We start from the raw sequence: 21,213 nt of genomic DNA, 5'->3' as shown, positions 1-21,213 counted from the left end.
ACCATGTTTCCTAGGCTGGTCTCAAACTCCTGAGCTCAAACAGTCCACCCACCTCGGCCCTTCCAAAACACTGGGATTGCAGTTGTGAGGCACCATACCTGGCCCTTTGCTCATTTCTATACTGGGTTGCTTGTCATTTGTTGTTGAACTGTAGGTAATTGTTTATGGATTCTGGGCATTAAACCCTTACTAAATACGTATGAAATACAAATATTTTCTCCCATTCTATAGGTTGTCATTTCACATTCTTAATTTTGTCCTTTGATGAACAAACATTTTAAATTTGGCGAGGCCCAGTTTATCTCTCCTATTTTAGTTGCTTTGGTGTCAAATCTATGCATCCACTTCCAATTCTGAAGGCATTAAGATTTAACCCGATGTTTTATTCTAAGAATTGTATAGTTTTAGTTCACATGTGAGTTTTTCGTTCACTTTCAGTTATATTTTGCATAAGAATGAGATAGGGGTTCAACTTCATTCTTTTGTATGTGGTTACCCAGTTGTCCCAACACTGTTTGTTGAAGAAACTCTTCCTTTATTTATTTATTTATTTTTGAAACTCTTCCTTTAGATTAAATGATCTTGGCACATTTGTTGAAAATGAACTGGGCATAGATGATTAGGTTTACGTTTGGATTTCAATTTTATTCCATTGGTCTTTATTTCTTTCCTTTTGCCAGTACCATGCTGTTTTGACTACTATAGTTTTGTTTTGAAGTCTGGAAATTTGGAAATTGAGTCCTCTCCCTGTAGTTGCATATAAATTCAGGATTGGCTTTTCCATTTTTGCACAAATAAAAATTTTAAAAAGGACATTGGAATTGTGACAGTGATTACATTCAATCTTTAGATTACTTTTGGAAGCATTGCCATCTTAACAATTTTAAGTCTTTGTTATTATTATTATACTTTAAGTTTTAGGGTACATGTGCAAAATGTGCAGGTTTGTTATGTATGTATACATGTGCCTTTTCAATCCTTTAACATGACATGATTTGCCATTTATTTAGGTACTCCTTATTTTTCTAAGCAACATTTCATAGTTTTCAGTCTTTTATCTTCTTGATTATAGATTCTCAGGGCTTTTGGCCCTTTTGATGCTATTGCAAATGTAACTATTTCCTTGATTTTATTTTCATATTGCTCATTGCTGATATAAACAGACACAACTGATATCTGGACCAATCTTACACCCTAAAATTATTAAGCTGAAAACATTTATCAGCTCTAGTTGTTTTTTGTGGGTTATATGGACTTTTCTTTATATAGAACTGTGTTATCTTAAAACAGAAATAGCTTTACATCTTCCTTTCTTACCTAAATGCCTTTTATTTCTCTTTCTTGTCTAATTGTTTTGGCTAGGACCTTAAGTGCTATGCTGAATAGCAGTAGTGAAATTGGATATACTTGGATATACTTTTCCCCCTGATTTTGGGGTATAAGCCTTTAGATTTTCACAATTTGATATAAAATACCTTTGGAATTTTTATAAATACATTTTATTATAAGAAATTTCCGTTCTATTCATATTTTTGAGTGATTTTATCAGGAAGAGTATTGAATTTTGTCTTATGCTTTCTCAGCTTCTATTCAGATGGTCATTTTGTTAGATTTTTCCTTTCTTTCTAATGAGGTGGTGTATTACATTGATTGATTTTCTTATTGAAGCACTCTTGCACTCCTCATATAGATCCCATTTAGTTATGACATATAATCCTTAATTTTTTAAAAAAAATCCATAATATACAAGTTGCTATATTATTTCTCTTTCTTGTCTAATTGTTTTGGCTAGGACCTTAAGAACGATGCTGAATAGCAGTAGTAAAAGTAGATATACTTGGGTTTTTTTATCCCCTGATTTTAGGGCATAAGCTTTTAGATTTTCACAATTTGATATAAAATATCTTTGGAATTTTTATAAATACATTTTATTATGATAAGGAATTTTCCCTTCTATTCATATTTTTGAGTGATTTTTAAAATTATACTTTAGGTTCTGGGATACATGTGCAGAATGTGCAGGTTTGTTACATAGGTATACATGTGCCATGGTGGTTTGCTGCACCCATCAACCCGTCATCTAGGTTTTAAGCCCCACATGAATTAGGTATTTGTCCCGTGCTCTTCCTCCCCTTGCTCCCCACCCCGACAGGCCCTGGTGTGTGATGTTTCCCTCCCCGTGTCCATGTGTTCTCATTGTTCAGCTCCCACTTTTGAGTGAGAACATGCAGTGTTTGGTTTTCTGTTCCTGTGTTAGTTTGCTGAGAATGACGGTTTCCAGCTTCATCCATGTCCCTGAAAAGGACCTGAATTCATTCTTTTTTATGGCTGCACAGTATTCCATGGTGTATATGTGCCATATTTTCTTTATCTAGTCTATCACTTATGGGCATTTGGGTTGGTTCCAAGTCTTTGCTATTGTAAATAGTGCTGCAATAAACATACATGTCCATGTGTCTTTAGAGTAGAATGATTTATAATCCTTTGAGTATATGCCCAGTAATGGGATTGCTGGGTCAAATGGTATTTCTGGTTTTAGATCCTTGAGGAATTGCCACACTGTCTTCCACAATGACTGAACTAATTTACACTCCCACCAACAGTGTAAAAGTGTTCCTATTTCTTTGCATCCTCACCAGCATCTGTTGTTTCCTGACTTTTTAATGATCACCATTCTAAGTGGTGTGAGATGGTATCTCATTGTTAATTTTATGTGTGGGTATTGTAAATGGGATTACTTTTTTAAATTATTTTTTAAATTGTTCACTGTAGGAATATAGAAATACTACTGACTTTTGTATGTTATTTTGTGTCTTGCAACTTTACGGAATTTATTATTTCTCATAGTTTTTTAGTGGAGTCTTTAGATTTTTTAAAATATAAGATTCTATTATCTGCAAATGAGTATAATTTGACTTCTTCCATTCTAATTGGGATCCCCTTTATATCTTTCTCTGATTGCTCTAGCTAGGTATTCCAGTACAATGTTGAATAACAGTGGTGAAAGTAAGCATCCTTGTCGTTTTCCAGACCTTAGAGGAAAGGCTTTCAGTTTTTCCCTATTTAGTATATTACTAGCTGTGGGTCTTTTGTAGATAGCTTTTATTATGGTGAGGTATGTTCCTTCTATACCCTGGTTTTTTTAGGGCTTTTACCATGAAGGGATGTTGAATTTTATCGAATAATTTTTCAGTATCAATTGAAATGACCATATGCTTTTGTTCTTTATTCTGTTGATATGATGTACCACATCGATTAATTGGCATATGTTAAAGCACCCTTGCATACAGGGATAAATCCCACTTGGTTGTGGTGAATGAGCTCTTTAATGTGTTCATTAATTTGGTTTGCAGCTATTTTCTTGAGGATTTTTGCATGAATATTCCTCAGAGACATTGGCCTATAACTTTTTTTTTAATGTCTCTTTGGTTTTGTTATCAGAGTAATACTGGCCTTATAGAATTAATTTGGAAGTATTCCCTCCTTCACTATTTTGTGGAATAGTTTGAGTAGGATTGGTATAAGTTCCTTAAATATTTGCTAGAATTCATCATTGAAGTCATTGGGTCTTGAGCTTTTCTCTACTAGGATGCTTTCTCTTGAGTTCAATCTGATTATTTGTTATAATTTTGTTCAGGTTTTGGATTTCTTCATGGTTCAATTTCAGTAGGTTGTATGTATCTAGGAATTTGTTCATTACTTCTAAGTTTTCCAATTCATTGGTATATAGTTGTTCATGGTAGCCACCAATGATCCTTTGAATACCTGTGATATCAGTTGTAATGTCTTCTTTTTCATCTCTGACTTATTTGGATCATGTCACATTTTTCCTTAGTCTGGCTAAAGGTTTGTCAGCTTTAATGCTTCTAAAGAACAAATTTTTGCTTTGTTGATATTTTGTATTGTTTTCTTTATTTCAATTTATTTCTGCTCTGAGCTTTATTATTTCTTTTCTCCTACTAATTTTGGGTTTGGTTTGCTCCAGCTTTCCTAGTTTTTTAAGGTATATTGTTAGGTTGTTTATTTGATGTTTTTCTTCTATTTTGATAGTTGACACTTACAGCTATTAACTTTATTCTTAGTACCACTTTTGCCGAATCCCATAGGTTTTGATATGCTGTGTTTTCTCATCATTTGTTTCAAGAAATTTTTCAATTTTCTTCTTAATTTCTTCATTGTCCCACTGTTCACTCAGGAGCATATTGTTTAATTTTCATGTATTTGAACTTATACAAAATTGACTCAAGCTGGATTAATGACTTAAATGTAAGGTCCAAAACTATAAAAACCCTAGCAGAAAATCTGGGCAATACAATTCAGGACATCTTTGGGAGTTTTATTATTAAATGCCTGGAAGTAGTCTTCATTGGGTTTAATCTGCTTGGTGTTCTATCAGCTTCTTGTACTTAGATAGTGATACCTTTCTCTAGTTTTGGAAAGTTCTCTGTTATTTTCCCTTAAATAAATTTTCTACTCCCTTCTCTTTCTCTATCTCCTTTTTAAGGCCAATAACTCTTAGATTTGCATTTTGAGACTATTTTCTAGATCCTGTAGGTGTGCTTCATTGTTTTTTATTCTTTTTTCTTTTGCCTCTTCTAACTGTATTTTCAAATAACTTGTGGTAAAGCTCACTAATTCTTTCTTCTGCTGGGTCAATTCTACTATTCTACTAAAGACTCTAATGCATTCTTCAGTATGCCAATTGCATGTTTCAGCTCCACAATCTCTGCTTGACTCTTGTAAATTATTTCAGTCTCTTTGTTACATTTATCTGATAGAATTGTGAATTTCTTCTCTGTGTTATTTTGAATATCCTTAGGTTTCCTCAAAACAACTATCTTATATTCTCTGGCTGAGAGATCACATATCTCTGTTTCTCCAGGATTGGTCCCTGGTGCCTTATTTAGTTCATGTGGTGAGGTCATGTTTTCCTGGATTTTCTTTATACTTGTAGATATTCATCTGGGGCCGGGCATTCTAGAGTTAGGTATTTTTGTCGTCTTTGTAGTCTGGGATTTTTTTTGTACACGTCCTTCTTGTTAGGCTTTTGAGATATTAAAAAGGACTTAACGTATTTTTGATTTGCCCCTAGAATACTGCACTGGCAGTGAGCTGCACTTCTTTTAATAAATGGGAAATGAGTTAAATGTTGTGATCTAAGCTGTATCTGCTTTAGGGGCACTCCAAGCCCAATAATGCAATGGTTCTTGAAGACTTGTAGAGATACTGCCTTGATGGTCTTGGACAAGAGCCAAGAGAATTCTCTGGATTACCAGACAGAAACTCTTGTTCCCTTCCCTTAATTTCTCCCAAATAAACAAAGTCTCTCTCTCTGTTCTGAGCCAATTGAAACTGGAGATGGAATGACACAAGCACTCATGTGTCCACCACCACTGTGACTGCACTGGGTGAGACTTAAAACCAGCAGAGCACTGGGTCTTGCCCAAAGCCTGCTGCAACCATTCTGTGGCTACTGCCTATGTTTCCAAGGATCTGGGGCTCTACAATCAGTTGGTGGTGAATCCAGCCAGGCCTGTGTCCTTCCCTTCAGTGCAGCAAGTTCCTTCAGTAACCAGTGATGTCCGGAGGTACCACCCAGAAGCCAGGGACTAGAGTCAAAAACCTTAGAAGTCTATTTGGTGTTCTGTTGTACTGCAGCTGAGCTGGCACTCAAACCACAAAATGCAGTTCTTCTCACTCTTCCCTTTCCTTTCCAAAGGCAGTGGAGTGTCACCCCTTGAGCAGTGCTACCACAGGACCATGCAGAATACAGACCCTGTACAAGAGCCAAGTCCTGGTTTTGGAGAGTCCAGGAGTGCACTTGGTGCTCTACCCTCCTGTGATCAAGCTAGTACCTAGTTGCAAGACAAAGTCAACTTTATATTTTACTCTGATTTCTCAAGTAGAAGGAGTCTTTCCTGATAGCCAGCTAGCTGGGAATGTGTTGAGTCTTACCTGAAGCCAGTAAGTCTCAGAGTCTTACCCAAAGCCCTCAACATAGTACCTGGGTATTGCTGCTAGCTATTCAAGCCCCCCACTCCTCAAGCAGAAGAAAGGAGTTTCTTTTGGAAGTGAAAACTGTGCAGCTTGGGATTAGGAGATGGGGGATGTCAGCACTCCCTTACCCATCCCCAGCTGCTGTCTCAGTAGGTTGAACCTCCCACCCCAGTCTACTGTCTCTGGGCCCAGTTCAGCACTAGGACTCACATAAAAGTTATAGTCCTTGTAGCCAAGACTGCCTTTCAGGTTTATTTACAGTCCCAGAGCCCTATAGTCCACAGTGATGAGGCTTGTAGAAACTCGGTTCTAACCACTGGTATCAGAGATTCACCTCTGGCCAGGGCTGGTTTAAATGCTCCCTCTGTGAGTGGGCATCAGCTGAATTTGGGCCTGTTTTGCTTTCTGCCATAACAGAACTGCACTAATTTTATGCTCTATAATTGCTGTGCTCTCCCTCCCTCAGTACTCAGAAATACTCTCTGAACCATGCCACTGCTGCCAGGGGAAGAGAGGACGTCAGTAATTCAATAGTATTTTCTCTCTCTTTCACTTCCTTTTTCAGTTAGATATATTTACCTCAAGGTACTGTGCATGCTCATCTGATTTTGGTTCTTATGAAGGTACATTTTGTGTAGATAGCTGTTAAACTGATGTCTTTGCTTGGGGAATAATCAATGAAGCATTCTATTCCGTCATCTTGCTCCACTCTCCCATTTGTATATCTTCTTTTGAAAAATTTCTGTTCATGATGTTTGCCCACTTTCTAATGGGATTATTTGGATTTTTTTCTTGCTGTTTTGAGTTTCTTGTAGACTCTGGAAAATAGTCCTTTGTTGAAGGTATATTTTGCAAATATTTTCTCCCATTCTGTAGGTTGTATGTTTACTCTGCTTGTCATTTCTTTTACTGTGCAGAAGCTCTTTAGTTTAATTAGGTCCCATTGTCAACTGTTTTTGTTGAAATTGCTTTTAAACACTGAGTTATAAATCCTTAGCCTAAACCAATGCTCAGAAGAGTTTTTTCTAGGTTTTTTTCTAGAATTTTTATGATTTCAAGTCTCATATTTAAGTCTTTAGTCCCTCTTGAGTTAATTTTTGTATATGGTGAGATATAACAATCATATTTCATTCTTCTACATGTTCCCCTGGGTAATATCAGCCAAGCACAAATCCCACAGCTACCAGCGTAGGTGGCTCTTTCCTGCAAGAACCACCTCCTAGCTGGTAGCCAATAGGCACAGTGTATTACAACATCTTCTGGCAAAATAACACAGCATTTGGGAAGGAGAAAACTTTTATCTTATCTCAGCTAACACCATACCCACATCACCCCAGCTAATCGGAAGGTCTTGAGTGTGTTCACAAACCCAGTACATTGCTAGTACAGCTGGCATTTGAGAAAATTACCACACTAAGCCTATTTATAACCAAGTAAATCTTACAAAGTCTATGTCACTCTCTTGCCATCTCCATCAGAGGTGGTGCTTGCACCTGCTGCTGGGAGACCAGAGGACAGTTAGGCCCAGTTAAGCCCCATTCAACATTGCCCTCCTTTGTAGCAAAGAGCGGAACCCAAGCACTGTACATCTCTCAGACCTTTCCACAGCCTGAGGCATCAGAGATTTTCAGTTGGCTGACAAAGATGTCAATGATCAATTATCCTCAGAAGGAAGAGCCAATATTACAGGTGAATAATCATAGGCCAAATGGACTGTTAAAGAGAGAGCAATGGAGCTTATTGGTCAATTCATAAGAAGAATCTACAACTCACAAACACGCACACAAACACGCACACACACACACACATACACACACACAAATAAAGTAAAAAGAAGCTGGCAGAGGTGAAACCCTGAGAGACTTAGTAATCCATGGAAAGGGCAGGTAGGAGTGTTCTCAGCCTCCCTACCCAATTTGGCAGACTGCTGGGATCTGAAGTCAAGGTGACCTTCCTTGCCTTCATGAGCACAAGTACTGTAGTAGGCTGTGATTTTCAGACTTCTCGAGGATATTACCTTGTTCACACAAGGTCCCTTTCCTTTTCCTTGGATCTGAGCTGTTTTTAACTATTTTGGTAGAATTAACTAGTGAAGTAATCTTGAGTTGGAACTTTTTTTGAGGGGGGTGGAGTTGTTCAATACTAATTCAAATACTTATTGTACGTGTATTCACACTTTCAATTTATGAGAACTTTATTCGATTAGTCCCTTAACCTTGGCATTTGCATTGCCCCTACTCTTCTTTATCCAATATAGGCAGTTAATGCCTCAAGTTTTTGTATTAATAATTGCCATTTCTCTCCACTTTGTATTTTCCTATTTATTCCTGAACTTATTCGTAAGAATAAGTTGCCTGTTGCCTATCTGGATTACAATTTAGATCTGTCTTGTCTTTGTGAACTCATTCTCTTTTACTATATTTCATTCTTGATTTTGTTGACTTGTTTGTTTTACACATTTCAGCTTTGTAATGAACATGTAGGTGATACTGAGTCTTTGTAAATTTTTGACAGAAGAAAATTGCAAACTCTTGATTCAAGAGTGTAACACTTTTCATGATATAGCCCTAATTTACCTATATTTATAAACTAAAATTGTGTTCACTTACAAATAATAAAAAAAATCATAAAAATGAATGTGTTAGGCTGTTCTTGCATTGCTATAAAGAAATATCTGAGGCCAGATAATTTATAAGAACATGAGGCCCAACTGGCTCACAGTTCTGCAGGCTGTACAGGCATGATGCTTTCATCTGCTCAGCTTTTGGAGAGTCCTCAGGGAGTATTTGCTCATAGAAGAAGGCAAAGCAGGAACAGGCGTGTCACATGGCAAGAGGAGAAGCAAGTTGGAGAAAGTTTTAAACAGCCAGATCTTATGTGAACTCACTTATTATCAAGATAGCATCAAGGGAAATAACGCTCATGAGAAATCTACCCCCATGACCCAATCACCTCTCACCAGATCCCACCTATAACAATGGGGATTAAGTTTCAACAAAAGATTTGGGAGAGATAAATATTTATTATCCAAACTATATCAAGAGCTTAATCAAATAGTTGGCTTATATATCTCAAATACAAGAAGTCTTATACTGGGCTAGACTAGAAATAATATGGTAGCCCTGAAGCATGAGAGAGTCAAGTGCCTTCTTTTTTCTTTAACCATATTTAGTATAGAAGTCTTCATTACTATGATCAAATGCTCATGTCCCAAGATGATGTCAATCCTACCTCCCCCTTCACATTTCTGTTTTGAGTAATGAGGAGAAAAGAGAAGAAGATTCATGTTCTGGTTTGAGTGTGCCCTCTACAGTTCATGTGCTAAAAGTGAATGCCCAATGCAACACTGATGACATGACTAGGTCATCAGTGTTCTGCCCTCATAAATATACTCATGTTTTTATTGCAAGAGTGAGGTAGTTCTTGATAGCTTGTTATAAATGTGAGTGTGCCCCCCCAATTGCTCTCACTCTTACCCTTTCTTGCTCTTCTACTTTTTGCCATGCAATGAAATAGCATGAAGGCCATTGCCAGAAGCCAGTGCCATGCTCTTGGACTTCCCAGCCTTCAGAATCATCAGAAATAAATTTCTTTTCTTTATAAATTACCAAGTCTATAGTATTCTGTTTTATAACACAAATTGAACTAAGACAGGGCATCAGCATACTTCTGCTTTTATTTCTGGGGAAAGAAATATTCTGTGTGACTAACTTAAGCAGCATATGACTTCATGAATGGAACTTGTAGGTCTGTCAGGAAATAAAGTTTGAGTCAACTGATCTGCAGTTTCTGCCATACCACACAGTTGCTTTTTCTAATACTGTACTGTCCAGTATCTCTTTTGGCTAACTTTATAAAATAGTATGTTTTTTAACATTTAGTGTATGTAGATATACTGGCACATAATTTGTCAGATAATTGCATGAAATCATTTCTAGGAAAAGGACAACCAAAAGTCAGAATTCAATATTGAAAACTTGGTTGGCACAGTAGCTGATCTATTTGTTGCTGGAACAGAGACAACAAGCACTACTCTGAGATATGGACTCCTGCTCCTGCTGAAGCACCCAGAGGTCACAGGTAGGACCACAGATGATGAACAAAGTGAATTTCAGAACAATGCTGAGAAGATGGTGCCAGTGTCCTCCACCTTGTTTCAGTCAGAGAAGCTTCATTCTTTAAATTTCTGTGTCATCAGCTGTAATCTGTTTAAATTTGATGACATGATTTAAAAGGATATCTTTGTACAATGGAGGAGGATGACGGAGATCAGTAAAAACAGTATGGCAGTAGCAAAATAAATAAAGCCCTGATGAAGTGTCTAGATTTCAGCAGAGGTAATTTGTGGTAAGGAGAGCCAGCAGAAATTGGCCTAGTATTGAATGTAGGTTTTATTATGAAAAGTCCACTTTGAACAGTAGGTTCATTTCTCATTTTGAAAATTCCATGCTCTAATGCTGGGGTGGGGAGATGAAAACAATCTTTATTGAAGCATAGGTGGAAATTCTAGAATTGTACTGAGGCATCGTGAGATAAATTCCAGTCTGGGAAGTAATCTAAAAGTTAGGCTCTTAAGGAAGGTGTTTCTATTTAAGCAGAGGCCATACCTAAAGGAATTTTATTATTCCAGAAGTGTGTTTCATAAAACTGCTATTTGACCAAATAGGGATATTTGGAAGGGAGTTTAATAATTGCATCTTTCACATACAACTTTTCTTTAGAATTTACAATTTACCTTTAGAGTAAACTCTACATTTCCTTAGAATTTACATTTAAATAGTTCCTGCTTTGCAGCAGATAACATACCTTTTTCCCTGTGTCAGGATCCCACTGAAATTTCAATAACTAAATTACAAATTAAAATTAGCCTGTTGAAGTGAAAAGAGAGGAGAATAGAAAATAGCCAATAAGTCTTTGGCAAATTTCTAAAACATGGAGAGACAATGGAGGGCTGACAATTGACACAGCATAGAGGATGGATTTGTAATGTAAGTATCAGCAGAGGAAGATTTATCAAGAGGAGAAGCTAATCTGTGTCACTGTGATTCTCATAAGGTTCAGTATTTGGAGGCACCAAGAGCCAAAGAAGGTAGGGAATGAGACTGAAAAGGGTGGCTCTCCTGCCCAAGTTTCCTCCATAACTCCTTTTATCAGGTACCTGATTTCTTCCCACTGGGAAAGGGAAGCATACTCTCCAGAGAAACTAAGCCTAAGAACCCCTGTACTCGGGGACACTTTACAGGGCCAGGAAACTGTGAGATGTGAAGACAGAAAAAAAAGGTTTGGGAAAGATCTATTCCTCAGATTCAAAGACTCAGCATTTTTCTTCATCTTGCTTCCTGACATTCAGCAGCCAGCTAGATACTCTCCAGAGAAGAAACAAGTCTAGAGAAAAAACCTCCATATTTTGCCAACTTAATAGAAAGTTATCTACAAGTGTCCAGCAGAGTGAATGAAATTAAAACATCCATCACAGGACGCAAAGTCATGGAATTTCAGAGCACCAGAAGTAAAGGGAAAATTAAAATCTTTCAGAGAGTTATATCAGGTCATATATAAAATATCAGCATTCAAACAGCGTCAGAATTCTGAAGCATATTATCTTGTATATTCATAGAAAAAAAGTATTTGGGACCTACATGCTTGCTACAAATTTCACCCTCTATACTAACTTTCTCCAATACTGGGGGTTGTGCTCCATCTCATGTCTGAAACTAAGTCAGAAGAAATAATGGGTACCAGGAATCAAGAGACCTCATATAAGAGAATGACAGTGTCAGAGAGGTTGCTGTGCTCCTAGGAAACAACCACTTCAGAAGGGACCAGGTGAATAATACATGTAGAGGAGACTTCAAGAACCAAAGAGATGTGATTGATAGTCTGAGATTTCCCTATAATTGGGAAATTATTACTAGGAGTTTCAAACATGTGCAAATACTCTAACTTGAAGAATAGAAAATTGTGATTTAACTAAAGAACCAAGGAAGAATGTGTATGTGTGTATACATATGTGTGTGTGTGTGTGCTTCTGTGAGTATATTTAGAATGATGTAAACAATGAATAGTGATATAACCAGAAATTGTGTTCTAAATATATTCTGGTAAGTAGAAGGAGGAGAATTGTGTGTGTGTACATGTGTGGGTGTGTCTGTGTGTACACATATAACTTTGTGGGCGTGTGTCTATATATGGAGTAGGGATGGAGATGAAAATTCTCATCTCTCATACCAGAAAATCATTAAATATTGTCTAAAAATTGTTAAGTAAAAAATAGAAAGAAATACTGGTTATTTAGAAATACAAATATAAATTTCAGAAGAAACTGCTAGCATGCTCAAAGTGGCCACAATTGGAAATGGAAGAATGAAGACAGTACCATTGCTAATTGCATCACTGCCCCTGCTCCACCACTGCACACACAAATATATTTATAACACCATTACAATTTAACATTATACCCCATATATTATTTTGATAATACATATAATATTTGATTCTTGTTTTTCTGTTTGCAAGCACTGTAATTTCTTGACTTATTATGTTCTGTTTATTTTTTAAATAATTTATTACTTAAATTTGTATTGGTTGTCATATATACTAATTTATAGAAATGTACTTATGCACTGTAATGACTAGTTTGTAGGAGAGTGGTATGTATCTATATTACGGTAATCCTTTTTATATGGCTGGTTGTACTTCTGGACATGTAACTCATGTTTGTAATGTTGCTGGGATTTTTATACCATGTTTAATGTGGCCGTGAATTGCTATGACAAATGTTCCATATATCTTCGTTTCCATCAGTTCTTTCTTGTGTCTTGTCAGCTAAAGTCCAGGAAGAGATTGATCACGTAATTGGCAGACACAGGAGCCCCTGCATGCAGGATAGGAGCCACATGCCTTACACTGATGCTGTAGTGCACGAGATCCAGAGATACATTGACCTTGTCCCCACCGGTGTGCCCCATGCAGTGACCACTGATATTCAGTTCAGAAACTACCTCATCCCCAAGGTAAGCTTGTTTCTCTTACACTATATTTCTGTGCTTCTGAAATTTCCAAAGTGCTAGTTTGGTTCCAACCCTCTAACAACACAAGATGAGAGAAGTGCAAAACTCCTACATGTGGCAGCTTGATGGACTTTCTGCTATTTTGTTTGGGGCTATAAAGATTTATAAAGCTAGGTCTCCTTAATAGGCTACTCTTAGGTGTTACACTTTCAAATAATTGTTGAAAATATCAGTGTGTCAGTTTCCCAAAACACTCTTCTGAGATTTTTATCAAATTGACATTCATTGTGTAGTTCGATATGGAAAGACTTAACATGTTCATGCATTGAATTTTTTAATTCATGAATATGGTTATGCTCGCAACTTATTGAGCTTTATTCTATTTTCTCAGTAATGTCTTATTTTCAGTGCAGTGGTTTACAACTCTTTTATTAGGTTTTCCCTAGATAATTAATATTTTGTTGTTATAATTTTTTAATGTTTTTTATTTCTTTGTAATTGGCGTATATAATCGTATTCAATTATACTATTCTGATGACCTTATATCTAACAATGTTCCTAAATTTACTGATCATTGCCGATAATTTATCTGTAGATATACTTGGAATTTCTATGTACATTATTTTGCTATCTGGGTTAATATGTATTTTATATCTTATTTTCCAATGATTTTGTCTTCAATTTATCTTTATTGCATTATTGTGCTGGCTAGGATTTCCAGGATAGCATTGAACAGAATTGGTGATAGAGGGCATCCTGATTTCATTTCTGATCTGCTGGGGGGTAGAGTATAAGAATATTAATATTTCACTACTGAGAATGATGTTTTAAGTATTTTTTTAAATAATTGACTTATTTAACTTCATTTATAAAAGAATTTTCATGAATATAGTTTGAAATGATACTCTACATTTGTTATGAAACAGATAGTTGGTATTTTCATAAATTCCCAGCCCCCAGAAGGCTCATGTCATTCCAAGTGATCAGACTCCTGCATCTTCCCTAAATAAGGCTAGCAAACTGGGGATGGCAGGGAGCAGAGCCCAGAGCACCTTGGTAGTTTTGCACAGATTTTTTAAAAGCCAGTAACTTCCTTCTGGCCGTTCTAAAAGACAAACACTTTGGAGAAAAGTTGTGCAGTAAGGGAAACTATCAAAAATCATTCTCGTAGAACAGTAAGGCAGTGAGGCAAACAAAATCTCCCTCATGATTTTAAAGTCTGTAATAGAAATTAACAGTGTCATCTGCAGCCTGATTATGTACTTTAAGATCCCAAAAAATTGCTGCTGTTTTAAGTATTTTAGTAGATATTCTTTATCAGAAATCTTTAAGATTTTAGTAGATATTCTTTATCAGATTAGGGAAGTTTTTTCTCTTCTCTTATTTTTATATAAATTTTTGTCATGAATGTGTGTGCAATTTTATCAAATTGATTCTCTGCATCTATTTATATGATTGTATATACTGGCCTCACATCCCTCACTAGATATACATAAGTATACACCTGGATTTGCTCTGTTACTTATTGTTCCGGACTTCTGTATTTATATTCGTAAGATATTTTGGTCTGCAATTTTTCTTCCTCAAAATTTTCTTTTCAGAGTTTTGATAACAAGATAATGCTGGCTGCATAAAACTAGGTGAGAAATGTTCCCTAATGTGGGTCTGTTTTTATTGCTTTCCCTTCCTTCCACTTTTCTTCTTGTGACTGCTTAGTTGTATCCTTGAAATGCCTAAAAACCTATGGCTCAGTACCAGATATTATATATGAAAAAATGCAGAATTTCAGAGAACGTTTATCTTTTTCCAGAATGTATTCATTCCCCTATCATAGGCAGTTATAATGACAACACCTCCTGTCCTGATTCAGAATTTAATATGACATGAACACAGTCAAAAATTGACTGTAGGTATGAGCTTACCTCTCTGAAGTTCTCCCGTCACTGGGGCCAATTATTGTCTTTGTAATCTGGAGGCCAATTTTGGTCTTTGCAGCTTTACAATGCTGTCTATCACATGGTTTCTGTATTGATCCAGATGTTTTAGTTGCTATGCTATAAACTACACAATTCCACTTATTATTATTCAATTAAAAATAATAAAAGTTATATTTTCATGAAGGAAAACAATGAGACTGATAAGGTTTCAATTACTAATGTCATCCTCTGGAGAAGATAGTATTGATAACTTATCAAGATGTGATGGGGTTTTCCCTAATTATCACTGATTTTTTACAAGGATTAGGATGTCAATCCACAGTTTTTACCAACGCACACAACCAGAAGAGGTTTTTCTTTCTCAATACAAGGGTCTATCTACACCTCAATACTGCAGTATGTAATGCCCCAAAACAAAGATTTTTCTTTTACACAATAATAGAGTAGTCACACTCAGTAGCTATTGTTCAAATAATAATACAGCCTAAATTTAAATTTTCACAATTTTTCTAGATATTTTTATGGTTTTTCTCCTGCAGTTTACTATCCAGGCAAGGAACAAGCATATAATTCATTTATGTTGACCTTTTCACCTTCTGTAATCAAGGAAAGTTCCTTTCCTTGTTTGTTTTTTTTTTCAATCAATTGACCTTTTTGAGACCAGCAGTCATTTAAAATGTTCCTCAGGCTGGTTTGGTATGACTGTTTTCTAGAGGCAGATTCCAGCTGCAATTTTGGCAACAAAACTACATAGGTGCTTTAAATATCCCACTGAATCACATTGATGAGATGGGAGCATAAAATGTCACATATGTCATTATTGGTCATGCTAAGTTCCTCACATAATATGGTTGTATCCTCCAGATATTACCATTGTAGGGGTTCTGCTTTTTATATACAACTAGTAAAAATCTATGGGAGTGCATTAAGACTATGTGAAACTCCTGCTTCCAGAATCACACACCCAACGGTTCTAGCTTTAATTGATGATCCTTACCTGACCTGATGATCCTGACTTGAATTGTTGCAAAGTGATAATCTTTGTAATTTCATCATCTTTTCAGTGTTTTAAGCTAAAATTAATCTGTAGCATGGCAATAATAAACACTCAATAGTTTTTACTTCTTATTGCACTTGTGGTTATCATCCCAGATGACATCATATTAAAATAGATTACATGTTTATTTACAAAAGTTCTATGAACAGATACTCTGGACATTTCAAGTGTCAACAGAGACTTCCATTTTAAACCATAATCTACATAATCAAAATACAAGATGTGTGAAATTTGAAGTGATGAAATAGAGCAGCAAATGAGGCCAGACAAGGGCATCCAAACTTGATGATCTGGAAAACACATTCAGAAGGTTGCACACAAGTATCCAAGACGTAAGACTTCAAATGTGATTGGAAAGCTCTTCAGCAAGCATCCACCACTGACCTTAAGCTCATCCATGTAAATTACTGTGTCTGGCTGGACCTGAGTTTCCTCATCTATAGATCAACGTTATGGAGCTACGTGATGTCCACTACTTCTTCTCACTTCTGGACTTCTTTATAAATCAGATTATCTGTTTTGTTACTTCCAGGGCACAACCATAATGACATTACTGACTTCCGTGCTACACGATGACAAAGAATTTCCTAATCCAAAGATCTTTGACCCTGGCCACTTTCTAGATAAGAATGGCAACTTTAAGAAAAGTGACTACTTCATGCCTTTCTCAGCAGGTAAAAGAAACTCGTTTCCATTAGTATTTAAAGGAAAGAGAGAACTTTTTGGAATTAGTTGGAATTTACATGGCACCTCCTCTGGGGCTGGTAGAATTGCTATTTGTCCATGATCAAGAGCACCATTCTTAACACCCATGCGCTCCACCCTCACAATACACCCTCATTATTGGGCCAGATAGTGGGGCTTGCAGGAGTTAACTCTGTTGTTCCCAATTGAGAAAACTAACATCTAGGTTGACTGAACTCTGCCACTAGATACATCACTAAGGCACCCAAGAGCTCCTCCTAGAAGGTAAAATTCATCTGTTCTTTCCTTACCTGCCTTGACAAATGTATCTAAGTCCACAACTGCATTGAGTGTCTTCTACATGGTGTCTATCACCTCCCAGGCTGAGCTCCAAGGGCACAACTTTCAGTGAGAACAGAGGCTCACTCTTGAGTTAGGGAAGAAGAGTAAACAGGTCATTGTAATTTAGTCAGACCAGGACTGTGAGAAGGGAAAGCACAGGCCCCTGGGTGGGGGCTACAGGGGGACTCTGCATGCTTCTTGCTCTCTCACATAACACAGTGAGGCATAAAATGGAGTAAGCAACTCAGAGGATGTTTCATGTGCTTCAAAGGAGGTGATAAAATTTAAGGGAAGGCTGGGCATTTTGAAGGAGATAATGAATGACAGAGCAGGACATTTGCTTTAAATCAAGGATGTCAGAACCTTTGCCAAATAATTATGGAGTTCAGGAAACATTGGCAAGCTAAGAGATTACTTTGCAGTGATTCCAGAGCACGCTGTCTTCCCCCAATCATGATCATATATCCTGGATACTTGCTGTTCACACCTGTGTTTTGTGTGCTAAGTCTCTGGCCATGGAATCTCCTTCCTTTATTCTTTGATCTTTTATGTCTGCTTTATATTTGGCACTGTAGATACCAACATGACAAGGACAGAGACCTTCCTTCAAGAATTCACATTTTACCACAATAGATAAATAAATATAGAATTATGATTCCTGGTAATCCATGCTTTAATGAAAGCATGAGTATGCTGTTGAGGAAAACCAGAGAGCATAGGATTTGATTACTTGAGGGGATTGTAAAGAGTGTGAAGATGAAATGAAATTGAACCTATGTCCTGAATGTAGCCTAATAAAGACGTATCTTAGCCAAAATGAACAACAGGATATGAAACTTGAAACTTCATGGTGTGTTCAAGATTGATGAAGAGAGTGTATGACTAGAGCTGAGAACAGATTATGTGAAAAGTGGAAGGAAACATCATGGAATATCAGGCTTGGAACAGGAAACAAGAATGTGCATGTATTTCTATAATGACAGATGGAAACTCAAAATGGCAAAAGAGCTGTTTAATGTGGGAATAAATAAAGAAATGACTGTTATGGAGCTGATAATCAATGAATATTTGTTGAATGAAGGGTGCCTATTGAGATTAGATGTTAGACAGATAGCAAATGTGTCTCTTTTTGTACATTTGTTTGTCCCACCATCCATTAATCCATCCATCATTTCATCCATCCATTCATCCACATGTTCATTCATCTACCCAATCATTAATCAGTTATTTACTGCATATTCTGTTTGTGCAAGTCACAAACAACTGTTTGTCATAGTCACAGTTAAACACAAGGAGTAACTACTTTCCTCTTTGTTATCTTCAGGAAAACGAATTTGTGCGGGAGAAGGACTTGCCCGCATGGAGCTATTTTTATTTCTAACCACAATTTTACAGAACTTTAACCTGAAATCTGTTGATGATTTAAAGAACCTCAATACTACTGCAGTTACCAAAGGGATTGTTTCTCTGCCACCCTCGTACCAGATCTGCTTCATTCCTGTCTGAAGAATGTGAGCCCATCTGGCTGCCGATCTGCTATCACCTGCAACTCTTTTTTATCAAGGACATTCCCACTATTATGTCTTCTCTGACCTCTCATCAAATCTTCCCATTCACTCAATATCCCGTGAGCATCCAACCTCCATTAAGGAGAGTTGTTCAGGTCACTGCACAAATATATCTGCAATTATTCATACTCTGTAACACTTGTATTAATTGCCACATATGCTAATACTTTTCTAATGCTGACTTTTTAATATGTTATCACTGTAAAACACAGAAAAGTGATTAATGAATGATAATTTGGATCCATTTCTTTTGTGAATGTGCTAAATAAAAAGTGTTTGTTATTAATTGCTGGTTCAGTTCTCAGACTTTCCCTCTTTTGTGCATAATGCAAGAAATAAATTAAAGAAAAGAGAGTGCCAGGAGGCCAGGCTTGTCCTCATAATAATAAGCAGAGAGAGTGACAAAGGAGAAGAGGGTGAGGAAGGTCTCTGGATGTTTGTCATCTAGAGTTACTGAAGGTTTGGCTTTATAACACAGAAAGTCTGTCCAAGGGAAGAAACAACCTTCAGGGAAATATTGAGAGAATCAGTTCAGTTGTGTATTATTTGGAGATAAAATGAGGCTAATTACTTCAGGGCCATAGAATCAAATTACCAATGCATTTATGTTAAGTGTAAAACAAGAAATATAAATTAGAAAAATAATGTAATCTGTTGAGACTTTCCAAGGATTTTGTTCTTGTTTGGAGAGAGAAGAATAAAACCCAGAACATATGATTAGCAATATGAAAGTATATATTCATACTTGACTCTAAGTTGAAAACATAAAGCAAAAAAATTCAAATATTTATTAGTGTTCACAATAATACCAAAACAGAGGCATGAATTTAGACACTTAATCTCCATTTCTACTTCACTGATCCACTCATCTTTAACCCCATAGGCAAAAAAATGGAGCAGGGACATGAGGGCACTCAAGCACAAAGCCTCTATAAACAGTCAGAACCAGTACAGCAGGTTCAGTGGTCCTCTTATCAGAATAAGGTTACTGAAATCAGCCTCTTGTCCAATGAAAGCTGTAGCTATGGCTTGTGGAACAGTGGGTAGGGGTGAGCATCTGGTGGAGGCCCATGCTTGTATAGTTGCTAGAGAAAAATTAAAACCTTGTGCCAGTTAGAACACAGTTTATTCTTTAAGTGTAGAGGTGAATGACCTAACTCTTGCCTGCCATGACCTTAGGTCCTATTTATAAGTTGGTATCTTATTGCCACAAAAAGTCCACCCCATCAGTCTTACGATCTCTATTTAACACTAATGTTGATGAGTTGTTTTGTGTAAACCACAAAAGAGAGGGGGTCTAAAGAGGCGTGTCTGACCTCCCATCCTCTCGTGGCTGGGAATACAGTTTTTAAGGTTTTTGCTGGGGTTCCCTTGTCCAAGCAGGCTTAGGATTTATTTTTAGTTACAATAATTACAGAATTTCAAAGAATCTACCCACAGAATACATCTAAGTTACATAGTTGAGAAGAACATAGTTACAATGGAGAAGACAGCCAGACACTATCTGAACCTAGTAATCAAATGACATCATTCTAATGAAACACATTGAAATTGTCTGTCACTCAAAAATGAAAAGTATCCTCTGTGATATTCCTAGCAGAGATTCCTCTGCTGAATTTAGTCATTAAAAAACATCAGACAGGCCTAAATTGAGGGACATTTTATAAGTATTCAGCCTATACTCTCAAAAAGAGTGGCAATGTCTTGGAAGTCAAATAATAACTGAAGAACTGCTCCATACTGAAGATGATGAAAGAGACATGACAGCTAGTTGTGGCATGCAATTCTGGATTCTGAACTAAATTTTGAGAGGGACAAAAAGCATATATTTTGGGACTTTTGGTAAAACACCAACAGGAACAAGAATTAGAAAGTTCCAATGCATTAACAGTAATTTTCTGATCCTGATGGTTTTACTATAGTTATATAAGAGAAGCACAGGCACATTGTTTTGAGTAAATATGTACTAAAATACTTCAAGTATCTGGAATCAGGTTAGTATTTACTTTCAAAAGGTTCCATGTGAAACAATTTGTATGAACAAGCAGTTCTTCTATATACCAGTGATTGTTTTTTAAAAAAATAAAGCCAACAGAGCACTTATGTATGCAAAATAAACTAGGCTTTCACAAATGAAGGATCACTGTTGACAATGCAAACTTGAATTGCTCAGCATCATTAAGCTTTATGGAAATACAAATTAAAACTTCAGTTAGATATTATTATATAATTCATCAGAATGGTTCAAATGAAAAAAGGACAGATTATGTTGTCTGTTGACGAGAAAGTGAAACAATCAGAGTCTCATGGAAAAATTAGTAAAATAGTTCAACCATTTGGATAGTCCTTTGGCAGAATTTACTTAAAGTAAATACATGCATATCTAGCAATTGCAGTTGTAGGTATGTACTGAACAGAAATGCAACAATACCTTGTGATAGCAAAAAGACATGTATGGAATGTACATAATAGCACTATTCACAATAGCCCCACACTGGAAACAATGCAAATGTTTGAAGCAATATCATAAAATAATTGTAAAATGCTCATAAAGTGAAACACTAAGAAAAAGATAACAGCTATTGCTGTCTGCAACAACTTGATTGAATGTCACGACA

At 36.5% G+C, this 21,213-nt stretch overlaps 1 protein-coding gene across 1 annotated transcript in view; it reads left to right on the top strand.

The window, feature by feature from the left end:
• Positions 1–18,919, top strand: part of CYP2C8 (cytochrome P450 2C8) — a 33,221-nt gene extending 14,302 nt beyond the window's left edge. The window contains exons 6-9 of the mRNA XM_002821005.5: positions 9,936–10,077; positions 12,823–13,010; positions 16,534–16,675; positions 18,352–18,919. Of these exons, the coding sequence (XP_002821051.3) occupies positions 9,936–10,077; positions 12,823–13,010; positions 16,534–16,675; positions 18,352–18,533 (654 nt within the window). The 3' untranslated portion in view covers positions 18,534–18,919. The remainder of the gene's footprint in view (positions 1–9,935; positions 10,078–12,822; positions 13,011–16,533; positions 16,676–18,351) is intronic.
• Positions 18,920–21,213: the final 2,294 nt, after the last annotated feature.

Source organism: Pongo abelii, chromosome 8 (genome assembly GCF_028885655.2).
Source record: "Pongo abelii isolate AG06213 chromosome 8, NHGRI_mPonAbe1-v2.0_pri, whole genome shotgun sequence".
In the NCBI taxonomy this organism is placed as follows: Eukaryota; Metazoa; Chordata; class Mammalia; order Primates; family Hominidae; genus Pongo; species Pongo abelii.
The sequence above is the reverse complement of the archived record's forward strand: the minus strand, read 5'-3'. Positions and strand labels throughout refer to the sequence as shown.